The sequence below is a fragment of the Hordeum vulgare genome, chromosome 6H, assembly GCF_904849725.1.
Source record: "Hordeum vulgare subsp. vulgare chromosome 6H, MorexV3_pseudomolecules_assembly, whole genome shotgun sequence".
Taxonomy (NCBI): domain Eukaryota; kingdom Viridiplantae; phylum Streptophyta; class Magnoliopsida; order Poales; family Poaceae; genus Hordeum; species Hordeum vulgare.
In genome coordinates, this window is record NC_058523.1 from 528,653,439 (window position 1) to 528,676,608 (window position 23,170).

General features: G+C 43.9%; 2 protein-coding genes, 1 long non-coding RNA gene and 1 pseudogene across 3 annotated transcripts; 2 read left to right on the forward strand and 2 right to left on the reverse strand.

Moving 5' to 3' along the window:
- Positions 1-429: 429 nt before the first annotated feature.
- LOC123403436 (probable polygalacturonase) lies at positions 430-3,790 on the forward strand. Its single transcript, XM_045097372.1, has 5 exons — positions 430-1,100; positions 1,582-1,702; positions 2,214-2,462; positions 2,680-2,833; positions 3,030-3,790. Exons 1-5 carry the CDS (start codon positions 663-665, stop codon positions 3,553-3,555), a joined length of 1,488 nt encoding a protein of 495 aa, XP_044953307.1. The 5' UTR covers positions 430-662; the 3' UTR covers positions 3,556-3,790.
- Positions 3,791-4,610: 820 nt separating this feature from the next.
- On the forward strand, positions 4,611-6,626 carry LOC123403437. Its single transcript, XR_006611474.1, has 2 exons — positions 4,611-5,705; positions 6,425-6,626. It is a non-coding gene; the product is annotated as an uncharacterized LOC123403437 (long non-coding RNA).
- Positions 6,627-8,093: 1,467 nt separating this feature from the next.
- LOC123404534 (ethylene-responsive transcription factor ERF018-like) lies at positions 8,094-9,322 on the reverse strand. Its single transcript, XM_045098458.1, has one exon. The coding sequence runs from the start codon at positions 9,238-9,240 to the stop codon at positions 8,578-8,580; it is 663 nt and encodes a 220-aa protein (XP_044954393.1). The 5' UTR covers positions 9,241-9,322; the 3' UTR covers positions 8,094-8,577.
- A 9,909-nt stretch (positions 9,323-19,231) lies between these two features.
- Positions 19,232-22,316, reverse strand: LOC123405763 (annotated as a pseudogene).
- Between the last annotated feature and the right edge of the window lie 854 nt (positions 22,317-23,170).

The following is a 23,170-nucleotide window of genomic DNA, read 5'->3' on the forward strand; positions in this document are numbered from 1 at the left end:
TCATCAAAACATGTCAATATGAGTTCTAGTATTGAAAATCACGTCGAGAATGAACTAATGATAAAAATGGATTTTTATTCAATTTTTTTTACTTAAGAGATAAATATTTTTAATTTCTAAACCCCCAAAAGATTCCCTTGATATCATCAGTTTGATGTGGCAAAATGAATGATAATAAAAACGTTGGAACCATGTTCCTTCATACCACACATGTGGCACGTTTGGGATTTTCTTACCTTTAACCCAAACAAGCCATGCATTAATAGGGTATATCAACCGAAATAAATCCCTCACCGTCCGATCTAAATCCGACGGCTAATACTAAGCCACGAGTCCCAACGATTCTCACCGTCTTCTTCCCTTCGACGGCGCCCGTGACAGGGCACCCGCGAATGCCACGCCTGCTTGCTCCTCGCTTCCGCCTCACTCAAACGGCCTCTTCCCTCCTATAAACCCATCTCAGCACCAACCGCTCCAATGGCGGAATTCCCCAAGCCCGCTCCCCCTCCCCCCTCGCCCCCGCCCGCCTCCCCGGAACCCCAGCTCGCCGCGCCCCGCCGCACCCACTGACCCAACCCACGCCGCGCCGCGCGCCGTGCCCTAGATCGGGAGATCGGGGGGAGGAGAAGAAGGGCCCGCCCGCCTCGGCAGACCGCGGCGCGATGGTGGAGACGTCGGGCGGGAGGTGGAGGCTCCACCTCCACGGCCCGCGGCGGAGCGCGGCCGCCTTCCTCGCGGCCAACAAGACCCTGCTCGCCGCCGTGTGGGTCGCCGGGTTCACGCTCGTCTTCCTGTGGCAGAGCGCCTCCATGTTCGTCGCCGGGGCCGGGGGCGGGCCCCGCCCGGCGCTGCCGCCGTCGCGCCCGGCCCCGCGGCTGCGCCCGATGGCGTACAACCTGACGGACTTCGGGGGCGTCGGGGACGGGCGGACGGTCAACACCCGGGCCTTCGAGCGCGCCGTGGAGACCATAACGGCGTTCGCCGACCGCGGCGGGGCGCAGCTCAATGTGCCGCCCGGCCGCTGGCTCACGGGCCCGTTCAACCTCACCAGCCACATGACGCTGTTCCTCGCCGAGGGCGCCGAGATCCTCGGCATTACGGTGAGTGAGCGTTACTTGCAACCGGAGCAATGGGGTTAATTTTTCAAGTGCTATTGAATTGTGTCGTGGATCATGGCTAACATGTAGTTGAATTATATCCATCCCTTTGACTAGTTGGTTTGATGGGTAAACAAATCAACCAATGGTAAAAATAGAAGGATTTTTGTTGTGTGATGTGTCGCTAGGGCCGAAGGTTGAAGCGATACCGATGTTCAGATTGTTACCATTTTGGAAAATTGATGGGTAATAATTGCACAATATAATTACCACATTGTCTGTTTAATTCCAACTTCCGCACTATCCTTTTTTAGCCGGGCGAAACATTGCTGTCTATCTCAAAGGAAACATCTAGAATGTGTTCAGAGTTGGGTGGAATGTGGTTTGAACTGTCACTCTTAGCTCTCTGAATCTCTGATTCTATCATGCGCAGTTTCAGATTAGCAGGTGTATCTAGCTGGGGTTCTGATATTTTTCTGGACAGGACGAGAAGAATTGGCCGCTAATGCCAGCACTGCCATCTTATGGATATGGGAGGGAGCGCAAAGGGCCTCGTTTCGGGAGTCTAATTCATGGACAGAATTTGAAAGATGTTGTCATTACAGGTTTGCCTTTTATCTAAGTAAGCTGTCAATATCAACTTGTCAAGCTGTGTAATCTACAACACCCTATCATGGATTTGTTGATTAGCTATGAAGCAACATGCATGAGAGAAATGCATAATGTGCATATTAAGCAATCTAGTGATGGTAACAGTATACCAGCATGTCTGACTGTTTGAATAACACAAAGCAACTGCTTGACCTGTTTAATCCCTAATCTGAATGTACTTGATTTCGGTATGCATGCTTTGATGTCCCGCTTATTTGTTAAAAGTAGAACATTATATCCATAGCTTGAATAGCATATTCTCCAGTGATCTTTAAATGAGTAAATACTGAATAGGTGAGTTCACTGAAACAGCAGCACCTGCATTTTGGTGGTTTGAATATGCATTTGTTTCTCAATTGTATACTAAATTACGAACTGAATAATGATGATATGCTATGTTCATTATTCATTGGATGATAGCTCTTTAACCATCATGACTTCACTTCTTTTCACTCTGCTAAATAGGATACAATGGTAGCATAAATGGCCAGGGCGAAGTTTGGTGGTTGAAGCATCGTAGAAGAATGCTGAAGAACACAAGACCTCCACTTGTGCAACTGATGTGGTCCAAGGACATTGTTGTTACAAATATAACGTTGCGGAATTCACCTTTCTGGCACTTCCACCCATATGATTGTACAAATGTTACTGTTTCGAATGTTACAATCTTATCTCCTATTTCTGGTGCTCCAAACACAGATGGCATAGATCCAGGTATTCTTCCTGCAACTATTTTTAATGACTTCCAGTATAACCTAAATTTCTTTTTGCAATGTTCAGGTGTTACTTCAAGCATTTGCATATTTGTAGCATTAACTATCAGCTAATGTTGCATATCATCTAGGCTCGATTCTTATCTTAATAACAGACCTTGCTGATCAGAAACCATATGTAGGTATCTTCAGCTGACATATGTTTATGTGTTGTGCAGATTCTTGTGAGGATGTCCTAATTGAGAACTGCTACATATCTGTTGGTGATGATGCAATTGCTATAAAGAGTGGGTGGGATCAATATGGGATTGCATATGGGCGGTCGTCTTCTAACATCTTAATACGCAATGTGATAGTCCGATCTTTGGTTAGGTATAGTTCTTCTAAAAAAAAATCTTTGGTTAGGTATATATTGCTTTGTAAACAATATTTATTTGCATGAGTCTTTTATTTCAAGCCGGTGCTCAAGACAAAACAGTGGTTTTAGGCCAGGATGAGCCTTCACATTCTTTTGTATAGAATATGGAGTATAAAGGTGAAGCTTAAGCTTTTTCTCTTGCCTGTGCAGCGCTGGAATTTCAATTGGCAGTGAGATGTCAGGTGGAGTTGCAAACATTACGGTGGAGAATGTACACATCTGGGATTCAAGGCGAGGAGTGAGAATAAAGACTGCCATAGGAAGAGGAGGCTACATCCGCAATATCTCCTACAGCAACATAACCTTCGACAATGTTCGTGCTGGAATTGTGATAAAGGTTGACTACAATGAGCATGCTGATGATGGGTATGACAGAAATGCCTTCCCAGATATCACAGGCATATCATTCAAAAAAATACATGGGCGGGGTGTTCGTGTGCCTGTCCGTGCTCATGGCAGCAATTACATCCCCATCAAGGATATCACCTTTCAGGACATGTCAGTAGGCATCAGCTATAAGAAGAAGCATATATTCCAATGCTCCTACATCGAAGGGCGTGTTATCGGGTCAGTGTTTCCAAAACCATGTGAGAATTTAGATGTCTACGATGAGCAAGGGCAGCTTCTCAAGCGTGGGGCAGTGCTGAACAGCACGGAAGTTGATTATGATATATGAGACACACTGTCACTGATAGGTTTTCAATAGTGTAAGCTAGGTACTATCATTTTTTTTTGTTTTTTTATCCTTTATCTTTTTGTCGTAGAACTGTAAATACAGAGGAGATTCTCCTCTTCATAGGTTTGCTTACATTGGCTCCTTTGTATCTCACCAATTATTTGGCCACCATTCACATTTTGTTCTTGCAAAAGGTGGAAAAGAACCTTGTAATCATGCAATGTTTTGGCCTCAACTTCTGGTCTCTATTGTTCTAGACTTAGACTTCTTTGATGAATTCTACTTCAGTCACTGGAACAACCACGGAATCTTTGCGAGTGTCAATGGTGTGCCAAATTTTCTTATAGCAACTATTTTGGACCTCCCTTGAGTTTCCATTTTCAACTCTCACACCTGTAGGAGTAAGTTGCAGTAGGTATAATTATTCATAAGTTGCATTTTGGGATCTCATTGCTAGTGCCATGGTCATTTCATAAACTTATCTGCCGACATATTTTGGATAGTGGAAGCCGCAAGGTAACATGGCAGGAAATCAGGGGAGGCAGATAAAGCGGAAGCCGTGATCAAGAGGAAGTCAATCTGAAGCAGAACTGGAAGCGGGGAAGTAATCTCGCGCTCTCCCAGCCAGGTGATTCACTCGTTCCATCATATGCTTCTAACCATTCCTTCGGCCGCAATTTGTTTTGATCTCCACAAATACACGTTTTCACCGTTCAACGGAAGAGAAAAGAGCACCCATAGCGAGAAATCCGGGGTTTCTATGGCTCCGAGAGATTGTAGGCATTCTGTAGCCAGTGGGCTGGGTTTCAGATAGTTGGGGCTTTTCTTCTTTGCCGTAGAACAGATAAGATCCTCCTCCATGGCTATCGCTGTTGTTGGATGCCACACATCAACAACCACTTGACGTTTACAAGCATGTGCTCTTATTTTTTTCTATTGTGTTGTCACTATTGTCATGATGATCATTGCGTCCTCTTGTTTACTTGTGCAGCCTACCGAATTGGTCTCTGGAACAATTACTGCCTAATGCTCGACAACTGAAAGTAAGTGTGAAGTGGAATCTAGAACAGTGTGTATTCTTGATCGACCCTTACTTTTTTTATATGAATATGCTAATAAGTCAGAGTTAGAAAATTTTAATACTAAGAAGTACTCCCTTGGTCCCTCTGATGCATATACCAACTTCGTACTAGATAAGCGACAATTAATATGGATCGGAGGAAGTAAAAGAGTACACGACAAATCTAATAATAATATATCTATTTACCCCCTTGATGGGTTAGTTTTCTTCTCTTTATACCTTACTTGTAGCTTGTAAATATTGTATTTGTTGCCCCATTCTTTAATAAAGTTTCAGGCTGTGGGGTTTTTTCGCCATAGTAAGCAGTCAAAAAACAAATCTAACAATACCATGTTCACTTGGCTAATCTAAACAATTTCACCTTACATACTGATAGTAGTAGTCAAAGTTGGAGCAGTTTCATGGTACAGTTTCTAAAACACCGCGTATGTTTTTGCCAGAGTTAGTAGCTGACTTGTAGATGCATCCTCTTTGATCATGAATGGACCATGAAGCCGCCCAAGATTTGGAGTGTGGCGAGGAGCAGGAACACCACATTGTTAGCAATTAACACAAGCAGCCAGAGGCAGAGGAGAAGTTTTGTTTGGGGTTGGTCCTCGCGCACACATGCATGTGTGTGTGTGTGTGCGCCCGTGGTCCAGGCCCAGAGACGGAAACGATACTACTCCTAGTATATATCTGTATCTATCTAGCATATCAGAGCACGTGCCTTTCGAATCTTCTACTACTTATGTTTTGTTCCAACGCGTTAGCCAAGTGTCACAGTCAGGAGAAAACAATGTAGTACTTGCCTGATTATCAGCTAGAACAAGGGGAGGAACCCCGGATGAATGTGCAGCTAGCTACTCTCTAGTTCCCACATGTTAAGCACTGTTTGTGAGCAGTTGCTTTCCAGTTGGTTCCATGCTAAGTTGCTAATCATTTTGGCATGGATCAGGGCAAGAACATTCTCTGGCAGTGACTCCCCTCGTCATCATTCAAGTTTTGAGAACATGCTGCCGCCCTAAGTTGGAGTTTAGGATGTGTGGGTCCCAGCCCGACATGGGAGCGGCACACTCTTTGATAAGGGGTAAGAACAATATAAGTAGGCATGGTTTAGAAGTTTTGGTTTTATTATTATGTTATGCTCTTTGATAAGCTCATGACCGGACTATACATGTTGGACTGGAATAATGTTGCACTACCATTGTTAATAAGGTGTAACCATATATATATACCTAGTCCTAGAGAAGTAGTAGAACCCCCACCCAGAGGCACTGCACTGCATACACGCACGCCACTCACGTGGGTGATAAATATCCCATTGACCAGTGCAAAACAGAGGTGCATTTGGGTTGGTTGACATCCAAGGGACAAAAGTACAGCACAGAAGAAGATTCAACCCATTTCCTTATATGGAAAATCAACCTGTAGCATTTCTCTGCTGTGCTCCTTCTTTCTTTGAGAACTAATAACCATGGTGCTGGTATATATTGTGCATATGTCCCTGGCCACAAAGTTCATAAGTTCTGCAGAAATACTAGTCCCTCCAATCCATACTACTTGTCTTAGACTCGTCTATATACGGATGTATCTAACATCAAAACTTACATCTCTAGACAAATCTAAGACAAGTAATATGGATCGGAATGAGCATATGTGAACTTTTTGTTTGAAACTCACGCGCTGCTTCATGACATTTAAGGCTGGTTTTTGGTGCCACGAGACCTTTTACCATATTTTGATTAGTAAGTGATGGCCGCTTTCCGGTTGGTTCCATGCTAACTAATCATTTTTGCCATGTATCAGGCATGACGTTGGCTACCAGCGACTCCCTTATATTGTTGACTTTTCATCATATGCTGCCCCTGGCCCCTATCAGTTGAGCCTTGGAGCGGACGCACCTCGTCTTGCTGGCACGTGGGCCCTGGCCAGACATGAAAGGCCACTTCACATGAGTTGCGTATTTGTGAGAATTCTTAATATTACAATTATTATGATGACCACACTATAGGCATGTTGAACTGGAGTGATGTTGCACTATTGTTAATCAGGGTAACCAAAACCATATAGCTAGAGGAGGAGTAGTGTAGGACCCCCTACCCAAAGGCCATACACGCACGCCGCTCACGTGGGTTATATCCGCAGCATCAAGTGCAGTGCAGACTGTTGGTTGCCAAGCCACAACCAAAGGACAAAAGTACAGTACAGAAGAAGATTCAACTCATTATTTTATAGAGAGATCAACCTTCACTATTATTAATCCCCCTAAAGAAAGAGAAACTTGAAGTTTTCCTTTCTTGCCTTCAGACCACTTAAGTTTGTTTGTATAATGTGAATGCGCTGTTTTTTTTCTTTAAACACAATGCAAACGCAGACGCACACAAACACACGCTTTCGACGATCCGAGGCTGGTTTTTGGTGCTATTGCTATGTACATTTTGCAATATTTTCATAATTTAGTGTTGTGGCCAACGAAGAAAAATATACAGCGCGTTGGTCGCGCGCCCGCGTGCACCGTGCCACCTTCAATTTATTTCGTTATATCACGTGGAATGTGTAAATTCGATCGTAATCACATATATATACTCTTGGTACTAGGATCCGAACCAAGTTGTCGCTCGGATGGCGATCATACATGGCTTGCACTCCTTTTCGCCGCCAAGATGCTCTACTCCCCAGTGCGATACAAGAATTATTCCTCCGGTGTGAGACGATAGAACGACGATAAGGGGGCCAGGTCGCAAACAAACGATATTCAGTTCATACTCAGCTTCTCACCGTGGTGAGGCATGTCATCTCATCAGAGAGGGTGAAATTTCTAAGCAGGGAGGGCTGAGAACAAAACACCAATATTATTGTTTGATGGATGCTTGAGCCAAGGAAGGACAATAGAGGCGACGCGCGCAGCAGCTAGTGCGCGTGTGTCTATTTCAGGTCTCAGTTGGAACTGTTGCGAGCGAGACACACAAGAGGCCGACCCGGATTGGACACATTGGTGTCACCAACACACACAGTGCATTGTATACTCGGATCTTGCTATTTGGCACATGCTTGAAAACGACGCCTCCCTGCTGTCCACGTCGCAAGTTGCCCATGAATATGCGCCTAGCTAGGGCTGGTGTGGTGTACATCTAGCCTCATTTTTCTTAATCCCAGTGTCTGGTTTGCACATGAAAACGAGTGTGCTTGCAGCTATCTGGAATATCCGTATGTATATATTCATCAATGATCAATCATGCTGCAATTTGTTTCCACACAAATTAACCATGGTCGAGTTTTTTGAAAATTTCTTTCGTATCAACCATCGTCAATTATCTGGAGGGGAAAGTCAGAGGCATATATCATGTGGAAACTGACATTTTTTCAAGAAGCTGGACGTACCGTTTTGTTTTTTGTTTATGTTTTTTGCGAATAGCTAGCTGAACGTGCCGTTTGAAACTCATGGTTACGTGGGTCCGTCTATGCTGATGTCTAAGTTGATGGTGTGCTACCGTTTTGAGCCAATCTCGATCCCCTTAAGCTTCATCCATTAGCAAACCTCGGCGCAAAAACATCGGACAAAATCATGATGTTGACTTACACAATACACGGCCATGAAAACAAAATCAAGTACACTTAGATGCGGCAAAACTTTGGCGATATTCCAAAGAAACTATATACTTTGTGCCCTGATCTTGTACACCCATACACTTTGTGCTTTCTTCTTAAGCGTCCATACAAGTTTTCAGCTTATGTTTTTGACTACGTACTTACGTTTGCAGATAGTACTACACATGAAGGAGAAGAAGGATCGGAAGGGCAGCAGATATTGTTAAAATCTGGCAATGCAATTGTAATACTCTTTGCAATGCACCTGGTGAAATTTTGCACGGGTGGATATTAGCTGCAGCAGTGACAGTATGTTAACTAGTATTGCATGAATACTAATAATACTATAGACCTGTAAAAAGAAGGAAAAACTAGTATCTGAAGTAGGAGTCTCTCGAGTCGAAGCTCCACAGGGAAGCGCTGGCGCCATGGCCGCACTCCTCCATGTCCTCGTCGCACTGCGGCGGCGGCGGCGTCACCTGCAGGAAGTCGTACGCATTGCTGCCCCAGCCTGCCGTCGGCGAGAAGAGCGGCGGCTGGTGCGCCATGACCGAGCGCCAGTCGATGCTGCCGTCGTCCGGTGCGTCGTCGCCGAAAATGTCCATGCCGGTGTCATGCTGCGCCCACGACGGCTGCGTCACGGACCACTGCTCCGTGGACAGCGCGGCCGGCGCCCGCGAGCAGTCGTCCTCCCGGGCCGAGACGGCGGCGCGGTTGGCGTGGGAGAGCGCGGCCGCCTGCACCTCCTGCGGGTCGACGCTGTGGCGGCACGGCGGCGGCGGCGAGTCCGGGAAGTTGAGGTCGGCGCCGGCGGCGCCGGGCCCGCGGAGGCAGACGAAGGCGGCGTCGAAGGCGCGCGCGGCCTTGTCGGGCGCGTCGTAGGAGCCCAGCCAGATGCGCTCCCGGCTGTTGGGCAGCCGGATCTCCGACACCCACTTGCCCCACTTGCGCCGCCGCACGCCCTTGTACTTCCTTCCCCCGGCCCCCTCCCCCTCCGGCGACGCGGCCCCGCTCGCCGGCGACGACGTCGACATGCCGGAACCTGCCTGGCTAGCCTAGCCGTCGACCGAAGCTCGCTCGTGCAGTCGTGCTGCTGCTGCTGCTGTACGACGTACGTCGAAGTCTGTGTTGCTGATGGAGCTGAGCTGATGGTGGTGGCGCGCGGCCGATTTATACCGTCGCCGGGGTCGCGCGCGGCGCGTTGACTCGTCGGGGGCAAATGGCGCGTCGGACGGGGACGTGCATGGTCCTGGCCACGTGGCGGGTCGCAGGGCGGAGGATCGCTTTGGCCAACGCGTGCGGATCCCGGGGCGCTGCCCGGTGGGGCCATAGTTGGCCGTCGTCTTCCGGCAGGAGCTGATCTCTCTCCTCTCTCCTCTCTCCGGTCCTAATTGGGACCTCTGGGGTTCTAGAGACCCTGTACTAAAATGCACTACAGTACGAGAAAACTAATAACGTGACGTATACCGGCTAATTATTGAAGGTTTAGGCATGATCATCGCTGACGCCGAGGGACAACAGGGCTGACTCTCCGTGGTTCTGCAAAAAAAAAAAAAAAGAGTCAATCAAAGCTCCACGGTGCTTATACAATAATATGGCACGAGGGGTCAAACTTCAAATTTGATGACATGTGTGTCTCATAAGGTATAGTAATAATATTTTTAAGTGGAAGGGAGTGGTCCCACATTGATAGCAAGATGTTTATGGTGAATTTGTAACTCCTGAAACTCGGCATATATTACTCGGTGTTTCAAAAACGAAAAAGACAACATGATAGTGAACTAGGTGGATCCATTTGGTTTTAAGCTAGGTTGATGCCAATGAATCTAACTCATAATCCACCACTTGTCATTGGTGGTAAGCTATATAAAAAACAAAAGATTATATCCAAATTCTAATTAGTGCAGCTGTGCTCGTTAGCTCTCTCTGACGCACACGTCTCTGGGTCGTTCGATCAACATCGAACCGTCTTGGCGTAGCGGCGCGCGGTTGGCCAGGGTCATCGGTGGCCGCTCCAGGTGTCCCCTGGTCGGGTCCCTCCACCCTCATCCACTTCATTCCCCCATTTCGAATCCCTCTCCCCTTCCTCCTCCATCCCTCTCCGCTTCCTCCCCTTCCTCTCCTTCCACCGGCAAAATCCCGAGCCCCCATCCAAATCCCCCAAACCAGGAGCGAGGCGGTGGCGAGGCGGCGGTGTGGCGGCGATTCGTGGCCTTTTGTGCTGCCGGATGTGCATCTGGAGGCGACCAACTGTCGTGCGGTGACGGAGGAGAAGAGGAACAGGCCGCCGCAGCAACAACCGCACCAGCAACAACAGTATCGTAGACGCGGGAGAGGAGGAACTGGTCGCGCGTACGCCGTTCCTGATTTCTAGTGCGGCGACGAGGGGAGGTGCGATCACCCCAGCAACACCACCGCGCCGTTGCTGTGGAAGTAGGAGTCAGCGGCGGAACATCAGCAGTACCGTAGACACGACAGAGAAGAACAACAACCGAGGAATTTGTCGGAGGGTACATTCGCTGCAAGCTCCCCTTAGTGAGTTTATCGACTCTGTTTTGAGGCATGGGTTTCAGATCTGCTATGTTCTCTGTTTTTGGCTCATGTGTACTGCTATCCTAGGGGTCCTTCTAGTGCATGTGTACTGCTATCCTAGGGGTCCTTCTAGTGCATATATGGACTACTTATGTTAGGGTTTGAATGCCTTGAATGCATGCGAGCTCCTGCGAGGTTTGATGATTGTTGAGTCCTTGCTAAGTAGGTTGGTGGGTGTGTGGTAGGTCAATATTGGGGTGTGTGTGTGTGTAGGATTAGTCCATGTTTGTTGCTCCATTTTTGTGTTTGAGTTGCCCAACAATAGCACATGAGATTTTGGATCTCGGGGCAGGGTTTGGGACTCTTCTACATGAAAAGGTGTTCAAGTCCAGTGTGAGAGGGAAGGGAGGGGGTAATTTGCACCGAGTCCTCCATTTTTGGTCGTTGGTGTTCATTTTTGTCAGATGACTGAAGATGGGAAGGCCACAAAGATGTTTTTTTGGTATGATGTTGGCTTTGTTGTTGATGCAGTTATATCAGTTGTTAATGGCTCTTCAGTAGGACAGTAGTGTTGCAATGTAGCTTGTTGATATTTGTTCAGTTGGTAGTAGGCATTTGGTTTTTCTTCAGTATGCAGTAGTGTTTGCATATGTAGCTTGTTGATTTTTGTTTAGTAGGCAGTAGTTTTGTATTGTAGTAGTTATCACCCTCATTTGTTTGTTGATGCAAATTAGTTGCTTGTTGGTTATTTGTCACTCATCTTTACAGTACAGTTGTTGTTCATTTAGTTGTTGTTGCCTATCAGTCATAGGTTTTAGGTTCACATAGATAGTAAAAATGTTACATTGCAACTGATGTGTCCAAAATGAATGGTTAACTGCATTTTAGGGGTTGTTTTCTGCTAGTTTTCTGTGTGTTGCTGCTTATTTGTGTGTTTCACTTGCCCAATGTCTTATCATGTGTTGCCTAGGTTTTATATTACATTTGCCTGTAGTGCATATTGCTCTGCTACTTAAGTAGTTTCTAATGTTGGAGCTCTCCTACTTAAGTAGTTTCTGTTTTGTTGGAACAGTCTGAATTTCATTTAGTGGACAACAATCCTTTTGGCGCTTTTAGTCATGCTTTGTTACCTGAATTTTTTAGGGTGCAGGATATACAGTTACAACTTTTTGTAGAACTGAATTGTTTGAGTTTTGCTTGATGTTCTTAATGTTTTCCTTTTTTGTACGCAACAGAAAATAGATGGCTGGGAGAAGCAAGCCATGATGAAGTTGCGTCTCATGAAAATGAAGAGCAGCAATCACAGGTGTGCGAATTTCCTTTGAAGTTTTATGTTATTTTTGGACATAACATATTTTGTTTTTACTGATTTGTGTGTTTTTACTCTTTAGCCACCGAGTGGTTCAACAATAATTGGGTACAAGCGTCAGAGTTGCAAGGCTATTATTCTGCGACGGAAGAGTCCTGATGATATTAATTCAAATCAGAGCCTAGGTGGAGATTCTAAAAATGTAAATGCTGAAGGTCCAACTGTGGATCAACCTCAAAATACAAAACGACAGAAGACTGGAGGAACTGAGGTATTTGCATGGTTGCCTCTGTTTTCAAAACCATTGCCCAACAATGTTGTCTAGTAACGAACATTATTGCTAATTCCTTCCTTATTTTTTCATCTTGTTGTGCAATTGGGTCGTAGGAACAGGGCATCACCTGCAAGGCTCTTCAAGTTGAACAAGGACTTGAATTTTGAGCAAAAAGGTGCCATCATTGAAAAAGAATTTGGTGGCCTTCTGGACCTTGCAGCGAATAGCATGCCTGGTGATTTTAGCCAATGGATAATGAGGTATTATGATCCTGAGATGTTGCAGATAGTTATTCCGGAAAGGGGCAAGATTCCTGCAGATGCTGCAAGTGTGAGTAGGATATGGGGTTTGCCAAACAGGGGGAGGAAGGTGTGCTTTGATAACTGTCCCGAAATCACAAAGGCAATGTACAACATTTACAATATCACCTCGAAGAATTCATCGAGTCTCACAAATTGGTGCAAGATGATCAAGGAAATGAATGGATCTCATGATGATGACTTCGTCCGCGCTTGGCTAGCTCTTGCTTTTTCTTCCTTCCTTGCCCCCTCAACTAGTTTAAGTATTTCCCCAAAAAGCTTCTCGGTGGTCATGGATGTCAATGTGATAACAGAGACCAACATATGTCAGTTTGTTGTTGATCAACTGAAGCTAGCATTCACATTGGGTCGTCGCAACAAGAAGGCTGTTTGTTGCTGTGTCTTCCACATTGTTGTAAGTGCTTCTAGCTTGTTTGTTGCTAGCATCCACTTTTTTTTTTCAAACATCAACTAACTTCAAATGTCTGTTTTTTTGTCATCACACAGCTGTTGTATCTAGACTCGTTGGATGTTGATGAGCCAATTCCCAACTTGGTACCAAGGGTGTTAGTTTGGAATTCAGATTTAATTTCTAAAGTTATCAAGAAGGACAGGAAGGCCCCGGGAGAATACGGCAATTTGAGGGCAACCTCATTTCTTTTTCTTTTTCTATTAGACTTTTTTTTCATGTGCAAATGCAATCCTTTTTTGTTTGTAAGGACCTATGTTTTCTGAAGAAACCCGATGTACTCTACTGTAGGAGGAAACTGAATTTGAAAGAGCAAGCAAGTTAATAAGATTTTCTGGGCAACTGCTTTACACATATTTTAAGTAGTTTTCAGTTTTAGTTTGAACTTGTGTTTTATGACAGTAATTGCACATGTTTTGTACTACCTTTTGAAATTAATAGTAGGCAAACGATGGATAGTTGAACTATTCAACATTTTATATGTTTAACATCAGCTAGTTTCTCATGCAACAGAAGCAAATTATGCACTCAAAACTAGCAAACTACATACATTTTTTCTGCAACTCTAACACCTACTGAATCTTAACTATCCATTATATTTAGTAGGCATCAAGAAATCTGATAGTGGATGCAGGCAAATTCATACAATTAGAATTACCATTTTTTTCATTTGAAATATGCATCTGCCACATTTGTTGTCACTCATATTTTCCCTTTTTTGATAACAAAAACACCATCTTAAGACCGAGTTTTCACGGTCTGCGGATGATAGCTTGTTTGGAAGCATGGATCACATCACCAAATTTGTTGCCACAAGATTGCCCGAGTCATATGACAAAACAGTAAGTCAATCGATGGCTGTTTTTTTCCTGTAATAGTGATTCTCTTTTTTTGATCATCTTTTTACTTGTTCCATTTTTTGATACCCTCAACAAATGGTGATTCTTACAATGGTTTTTATTGTCCAATTTTATGTTTTGCAGAAGCAAAAGAATCTCACAGGGATGGTGCACGAAATGTGTTTCGTAATTTCACATGCAGTTGGAAAACTCGTGACTGGGTTTGGTAGGATCGATGATGATGAATGGGGGGTAAGGACAACAAATCCTATTGATGTGGAGACAAGCAGGCGACAGTCGAAGAGAAGACGTCAACAAGTACCAGCCGGCACAGACAGCTTGCCAAGTGACGAAGAGTCATTTATTTCCGATGATGATGGCAGTGAGGAAGATCATAGTGAAAATGACGAAGTTTGTGAGGAGAAAGATAATGACGGCAGCGAAGAAGATGGCAGTTCGGACAATGATGATGGTGACGAGGTGGGAACAAGTGTTCACATAGGGAGGGAAGTCGAATTTGATGGAAACAAGGACAAAGAAGATGAGGAGGAAGGAAAGGAAGATGATGATGATGATGAAGGTGATGACACCAAAGAAGAGAAGGAAGATGATGAAGGTGATGACATTGACGAAGAGAAGGAAGATGATGAAGGTGATGACAATGAAGAACATAAGGAAGATGATGAGTAGGGGGATGATGATGACGACAATGGAGGCAACGGTGGCTCAGGCGGGACACCGACCAACGTTGATGATGAACAATGCACACTGCAATTTCTATTTGAAAAGAGGAGAGACAACAAGAAGAAAAAATCACTCGATGAGGCAGATAGCATCTGTGTCAGAGATCTTGTGATGACAGACCTTAAAACTGCTGCATCCCCAACCCCATGCTTCTCATTGTTTGAAGTGAGAGAAATGTTGGACATTGAAGACAGATCCCTTGCACTGGAAGCAAAGAGGATTTTTGAAGAGTTGTTGAGCGCAAAAGATTTGGATCTGCCGTTCACATTCAACCCCGAGGAAATATGCCCAAAGGAGATTCACTAAAAAGTTATGAGAGAAATTGGTTCTGCACTTGAAGTTGGAGAACCAAAGCAAGTTGGTCACAACCAAGTTCCACCGCCTCCGTTATCTAAGAAGAAGAACAAAAGTGTCAGCTTCATATTAGAGACAATTGTGGTGAATGAAACAGGAGGGGATCCACAAACATTTTGTTCTGAAAATAGCAAATATGGCCAAGGGGGGAAGGCAAGGCCGCCACCCATGAAAAAATTCGGGGATTCTCAGCAGCAATATGAAGCAATAAGTGAAGTAAAAGAGGCAAGTAATGGAATTGACGAAACACAACTGCTGAACTATATGCTACCAAGCTCAGTATCTCCAGGGTTAGCCTCAAAGCATACTGATAAACATGCAAGTTGCACACAAATTATGGCAACTCAGTCCAAGCAGGAGGCAAGTCCAACTGCTTTTCAACCAAGTCTTGTAGAGGCAACACTTAATGCCACAAGAGTAGTACCAATTCAAGTTAAAAAGGGAGGCAACACTCTGTCAGCTAGTAAAGCAAAACCTGGTGGAACACAACCTCTAGGTGACTTAACTTGCCAAGTGCCTTTTTCGTCTCGAGGAAATGTAAAGCAAGTAGGCAATGCTTTCGAGAGGGTCAAGGTGCAAGATCTCAAGGCATCACCACAGGCTGTACCATTAAATGATGCAGGTCAGGAAAAGGAGAAAGAGAACATCTGTTCGGTAGTGTCATGTATGGAGATCAAAAGGGAGCAAGACAAAATCGCTGAAACCACGACAAATATTTCAGAACAAAAGTTGCTAATAGCCCTAGGGAAATTACCTGTATGTTCAACTGTAGATGCCAAACATGAAGCCAAAAGTGTCTCAGAAGTAGTACAATCAAGTAGCCAGGAGAACCTTTTCCATTTATCTGATGTGGAGGACCGGTTCCAGAAGTTCATGTCTCTTAGTGGGAAGACAACAAATGCACTAGAAGTCAATGTTCTAGATGTCAGTGAGCTCTTAGCAAGGTTTGCTCATCCTAACAGCAAGAATCCCCAAATCAACCCCACAAAGATTGAACAACAACATCAAAGCGACAGTAAAAGATCAGCTGCATTTTATAGTGAGTACTGCCCAACACCAAGTTTTGATCTAGGCATTGATGATTTGCCCACAACATCTGTAGATGAGAGAGCACATCAGAATGACGGATCTAGCGGATTTGATGAGTATGAGTTCAAAGAATTTTCTGTACCTATGCACCCAACCATTGAAATAATTGATGACGATTATGTTTTGGACCTTGAAGGCATAGATGAACCGTGTGCAGAAGCACGCTGTTCAGCTGGGATCGTAACTGAGCAAAACATGTATCAAACTCCCCAAAAAAATTTCAAACAAGGAGAAGTGGGATCAGGCAGGAAGATTTATAGCAGTAGTAGCTTAGGAGAGATGCCCCCACAACGATTTGAGAGAAGGATTATCAAGCCACCTCCTTGCAAGAGGTCCCCATTCATTGACTATAATGAGAAAAAGGTCTATATGTCGAAACCTGAAGCAAATAGATTGTATGCATCGGTTATCTTGCATGGGAGACTTAATGAAGAAGCATCACCAGATGCAGATACTAGGTATGACAATATGCTCATTCCATTTTCCTTGCAAGGTTTTGCACAATGCACTTTTTCTAGGCAAGTTAATGCTTTTATGCAGGCAATTCAAACTAATTTTACAGGCAATCCAAATCATATAATCAGGCAATTTTTGTTTAGTTTGAAATGTTTTCTGCATTTTTTTATTTTTCATCTCACCATCCCCTCATTGCTTTTTCTTAGATGGATGGTGGTAGGCAAATCAGGAAGGATTTTTTAGCTAAATGTCTTTGTTTCATTGCAGCGCAATGGTTATTGCATATGGTGGATACTTTGTCACCGTGAGGGAGCTCGCAAAGTCAATGAATAAGGAAGGTTTTATCTTGAGCCATGTAATGGAAGTTAGAATTCAATCTATAATGTTCAACTTGCCACCAGACTCAAAGAAGGTCGTGATGCCGCTCAGGTTCTCGGTAAGAAAAGTTCAATCATTAATCCATCATTAATACATGTAGTTTTGCAATTATTTTCCTTTTTTTCTGAATATCTGCTCATGGTCATATCCATATTATTCCTGTCACAAGATTTGGTTACAAAAAATGGAATTGACCAGCAAGGATCTCATTTCTCGTTTCAAGAAATCAAATCACTTGGACCGTCAAGATATGGTAAGTTAAATAATATTTTTTTAGGGTTGCCAACTTGCCTACACTCATGATATTTTTCGACTCTGCATCTATCTATACAAGTTGCTTACATGAGCACACAAAAAAAGATTGGTTACATCCAACATGTGGCATGTTTTTTGCGCGATAGTACTTTTCCGCGTGTATAACTATTGAACTTGCTTATTTTCACTACTAACCACAGATTGCCTACTTTTCTAACAGATTATGTTCCCGATTTTAGAGAACATTGACAAGATAGAGCCATTTACAGGCAATCATTATTGGATTTTCAATGTGAACATCAGGGATCGACGTTTTGAGGTTCTTAATTCTTGGAGGACGCTTAAGAACAAGAGTCTAGATGTTTGCGCTAGGAAAATTGTTGCAAGTGTTCGTGTTTTGTGGGAAGAGCACTATGCTAGGTCTCACATCTATTTGGATGATTTTGGACTAATCAACATTGATGTGCCACAACAAGACAACGGGTAAGCATCCAATCACACAGACACTGCTTTTTCAAACTTTGTCAAGTGACACTAGTACATAGAGTAAACCAGCTAGATAGAAAACATAATGTAAATGGATAGGTTCGATTGTGGTATTTTTGCCCTTACAATAGAAAACAGCTGGGAGGGAAGGGCTGTTCCAAAATTCACGGCCAAGGATGTCCCAAACATCAGGAAACAGCTGACCAACTCATGGGTTGACAACATGCACAACAATGCTCCATGGAAAGCCATCCTCAAGTTAGCAATGGCCAGTTTCTTTACTTCCCTCACGTGTACTATTCTTTATTTTCTTGTTCTGAAGTTTGCCAGTATTTTTAAAGATTACTGCATCATCAGCATTACGGAAATGCTTTTGAATTTTTTTTCATCGCGGGATTGAATTCTTTTGGACCTGGGGAATTGCCTGTATAAGAAAATTTGACCAGGCAACTCAAATGTCATATCCAAACATCCCTAACTATATTGTGAGGCAAACTAATAATAAAGACGATAAAAGAAAATTAATATCATCATTACATAAGCAGAAGATTATTGCATCTTCAGCATTACATATTTTTGCATGTAATTTATGGACCATCAGGGTGAGTTGCGTGTATTCATTTTTTGCTAGGCAATACGAAGCACAGAAACAGGCAACTCACATTCCATCAACACGCAAAATAAACTACAATGTGAGGCACGATAGTAACAAAAACCATAAAACAGAAACCCATAGTATTACCATTACAAAAGCAGTTTAAGGATCTTCAAACATATAAAACTTCAAAATTCTAGGGGTAAAAAGTAGGAAGTTGACAATGCAAAATATTTTCAACCATCCGTTCTTTGTGTGTACATCACACCAGTCTGGTCTTGCACTGTGCACCAGTGTGGTTAACAGACCCACAATAGTTGCACTTGTTTTTCCTCTTGGGGTGCAGCTCAAGTGTTGATTCAATTCTTTTTAACTTTGCCCTACCTTTTGTAGTTGATTTTGGAGGGTCTCTAGGAATTGTAGGGTCAGGTGTGGTAGTAGTTTCCCCAAAATGTGGTTCAACCATGGAAGCACCTTGCGCGGCCGCAACAGCTACATGTAGTGATGCTATATTGAGTGGAGGGTGTTCATGTCTAGCAGGAGGTTGCCCAATGGTAGTTGAAAATGTGCTGCCACTTTCTTCTTGCATTGTAAAAGAACCGGGACGCTGTCCATACCCACCATCAACTGTTGCTGACGCTCTAGGCGATTGTTCAAGTGCAGCACTAGTCACATACATTGTGTTTGCTGCGTTAGGCCCCCTGGTTTGGTTGTACATCCCCCATAGGTTGTGATGCAAGCCAGTTTGTTGGTCTAGGACCCATATGTGGTGGAACAGGGCCTCTCACTAGTGCCGCATCCCCAAATATTTGTGGCACATCCCCTCTTAGTGCATGCACACGCCTTGGCCTTGGCACTGGCACTGGAGGTCCCCTGGGCAGTGTTGCAGTCCTAGGATTTGTTTGTTGCTGTCCACCTTCACTCATAGAGTTACCGGGTTGCACTGCTACTTTTTCCTCCCTGCTGCAGAAGTAGATTTCTGCTGCCTACAAACAGAAGGACCTTCTTTAGGTCCATCAACATCCAACGCATGTCCTATTTTTGCCCGAGTATTACTACGTGCTGGTGCAGAACTACCAGCTAATGCTGGAGGACCACCAGTGGGCCCAGCAGGAGGTACTGCCAGCTTCTTCTTCCTTGACATGTTGAGATTTCGGATCTCATGACGTGCCCCACGCATGTGCTTCTTCACAATATCTGTTGTAGCATCTGACGCACTGGCAACCTGATCAAGACTACCAAAATCCATCACCAAATTTGCATGCCTTAGTTCTTTCTTTGTTTGTGCTGGCAACTCATCGGGTTTATCCTCGACAGCGGGGGATGCATAAAAACTTGCTAAAGGTGTCCATCTTCTAAGTATGTACTGCGCTGGGATTTCATCAACACGAAGTTGGTTGAAAACTTTCAAGATATGGCAGCATAGGATGCCGTCCCGCTCAATCTTGCACCAGTCACATCTGTAGTCTCCACCACCAGCTTCTACTGTGACAAAATAGCTCCTACAACCATATCTAGCAACCCACTCTCGATTTGGGTAAACCTCATACAAGTTTTCACCATGTGGTCGTACGTTGTACCTCACAGTCAACTGAAACTCATCACGGAACTTCTCATACAAGTCCCTAGTATAGGAATCATATGCCTGCTTCTCAATGGGGTAAGACGACCACATTTCAGTCTCCAAGTGTCCTGTCCTGTAATCTTTTGAACCCTCTCGGACTAGTATGTGTGTTTGGATTTTCTGATATTGCTTCACGAAGTTCAAAATTGACTTGTGTGGGTTCACATATCACTTAAGGACAGCGTTGAACCCCTCACTGCGTTGAGTTGACTGCCAGAAAGGGAAGAACCGATGCTTGAAGTAACAGGGCACCCATGTTTCTCGGTATTTGTTTAAAGTCTCAAAGTGGGAGTCAGTCATAACCTCATACTTCAACATCATCTCAGCCCACCCCGCCTCAAATTTCTCTGGCGTCAAGGTAAAGTCAACACAATTGTTGAAATCTTTGGACAAGCCAGGGTTTCGCCCCAACAATGCTCCAAGTTTTTCTTGTGCCTTTTTCATAATGTGCCATCGACAACAGCGGTGCACACTTGTAGGGAAGATTCTTTTAATTGATTGTGCCATTGCGATGTCTTGGTCGGTTATGATGTTGGTGGGTGCTAGATCATGCATTGCCTCAAGGAAGGTCTGGAATAGCCAAACAAAGCTTGACGCCAACTCTTGCCTAACAAAACCACAACCCAACATGAATGACTGCCCATGCCTATTAATTCCAATGAATGGCGCAAAGGGCATGTTGTACATGTCAGTCATATATGTTGTGTCAAAGGAGATGCAATCATGATAAGATTCCATGTAAGCCTTCCTTGATGCACCATTGACCCAGAAAATATTTTCAACCCTGTCCTCCTCATCATACTTTATCTTGTAAAAAAATCTAAATCTTCTTTCTGCTGATCTTTAAAGTATGCAACTGTCTTTATCATATCCCCTTCTTTTGTAGCATCCTCGTTCAAGACCGTCTTGAGGTTTGTAATGTGCTTAGTGGTATAAGGGACAATGAGTTTCGTCCCATAGAATTCTGACATGATGTGCATCATACGACCTGCCGCCATCAAGTGACAATATTGGTTAACCATTTTTTACACAAAAACAATACCAAGAACAATTTCTATTTCTTAGATGAAGGCAACTCAAATGCAGAGTCTAGGCAAATCACAGAAGCTATACAACCAACTATGACAAAAATGTATCAGGCAATACACGAGCAAACTACACACAATAGTTATATGTTTCAAGCAAGTCGACAGGAATTGGAAGCAAGAAACACAAAATTGTTACTTGCTACTTGCAACTACAATCAAATCAATCATAGGTAAGTCTAGATGCACATCAAAATTGTTTTACCGACAATAATCAGGCAAGTAGAAACTTCCAATCGATCACAAACCGATAAGCGTTATGCAAGTTCAGCAACCAGAGTGTTAAACAAATCATGCATTATCATGCCTAGTTCAAGCAAGTTCTTGTTATTATCAAGCAAATAAGGCACATGTTTTCAAGCAAGTCAGACAGGGAGTTGGAAGCAAGAAACAAAAAAATGTTAGGCATCTCCAGGGTGTCAAAGTTTTAACCATGTGTTAATGTTGGTGCTCGTTGTAGGGGTTAGGGGTGTTTGTTTAAACCTGTAGTCAAATTGCAGTTATGAAGATGTGTAAGGAATGCCCTTTCTTCTGTTGGGATCCCTTGGTGTGATCGCAGATACTTAGTCAAAGATGGCTTGTCAACCAATGGATGGTTGTGCTCTCCAACAAAGTGGATCACTTCCCATCTGCCATCAATTAGTTTCACAACCATCTTAGCTTTGCAACCAGTTTGCAATATTGTATCTCTCTTCCGCTTCTTGGTCGTCTTTTTGGTTTTACTGTCATCATCAAGAAAGACAATATCCTCATCTTGATCAAACTTGTTTCGTCAACAATTTCATCTAGCATAGGAATCTTTTTTGCCCCTCCGTCACCGACTTTAGGCATTCGAAAATTGTTGCAAACAAACTGCTGCTTTATCAGCTCTCCAGTTTTCGCAGCCTTCCTTGAGGTATTCATTTTTATTGAAAAGTCAATCTGCAATGAATAAGAACTGTAGTGGCTTTTTGCGCCTTCCAAAGTGTCAAACGTCATGCCCACATGAGGCTCCTTTGGTTGTGACCAAGCTTCATCATCATTTTCAGCACCGAACCCACTAGGAACAGTCCCACGAGTATCGCTCGGTGCACCTGTGCCATCAAGGGTATGTCCATCACTCTCAGAAGCTACTGCTGCAGGTACTTGTGTATTACTGGAGCAGCCATCCCTCGACTTGAGTGCCCATCTGTAAAAATTCCTTCTACAGCAGCAACACTGACTTTCCGAATCATAGGAGGATTAGGTGATTCTGCAACAAACTCTGTATTTCCAGCAGCATGTTGTGTACAGTACACATGATCACCATTATTTTCATCGGGTTCCTCATTCAGGTCAATCATCGTCAACCTGATCATTTTTCAACATAAAAAAAGATGAAGCTAGTTAGCTCAACGACGCAACCAACTATTTCAGCATCAAAATAGATGAAGCAAGCTAGCTCAATGAAGCAAGCAAGTAGCACACTTAATACAAGCAATCAATACAAGCAAGAAAGTAGCACACTTAATACAAGCAAGGTGCTGCCTTGTTTTCGCAGCTCATTAACTGAAGACAATGTACTAACTGCCTTCTCTAGCACATCTCACAAGTTCAGTTCAGTGAAGCAAACGCTTGATCACTTGACCTGTCATTCCTAGCCTCAACTTTCTCCTGTCCTTTTTACAAGCAAGCAAAGAAAACAGCACCACAAGACCACCATAATCAGAGCAATAGAATAGCTTTAGTTTTTTGTAAAGTAGTTCTTACAAGAATAGCTTTAGTTTTTTGCCTCATAGTGAAACTATTCTTGCTCAAAAAGTACTAGCAATTTGCCTTACTTAAATCTTTGGACTACCATGTTTCTAGCACTAATCAGGTGGTTAACATGAGAAGCAGGGAAGCATGCAGGAAAGCAGGAGAGATGTTGCAAACCAAAGAGATGATGGATCCAACATGTTGGATGAGAAAGAGAAGCCTGGAACCTAGAACACAACAGATTGTGGATGCATAAGGGGGGAAGGTGAGAAAATCTGATGACTTTACCTCTGTGATTCTTCACCCTTCTGTTCTACACTGCTTTTTCTTTCCTGCTATGCAAATCCTCTGATTTCTAGCTTCCTGTTTGCTTGGTCAAGTTTCAGATCTGGGATGGGGCAACTGCCCCCTTGTTTTCTTGATGGAGAAGAAGATGCGCAGGGAAGATGCGGTGGGAGAG

Bases quoted from the DNA above. Each gene is read 5' to 3' on its own strand.
- LOC123403436 (XM_045097372.1), top strand. From the start codon at position 663: ATGGTGGAGACGTCGGGCGGGAGGTGGAGGCTCCACCTCCACGGCCCG. The intron at 1,101-1,581 runs GTGAGTGAGCGT...TTTTCTGGACAG, and splicing joins CCGAGATCCTCGGCATTACG to GACGAGAAGAATTGGCCGCT. The intron at 1,703-2,213 runs GTTTGCCTTTTA...TCTGCTAAATAG, and splicing joins GAAAGATGTTGTCATTACAG to GATACAATGGTAGCATAAAT.
- LOC123404534 (XM_045098458.1), bottom strand. From the start codon at position 9,240: ATGTCGACGTCGTCGCCGGCGAGCGGGGCCGCGTCGCCGGAGGGGGAG.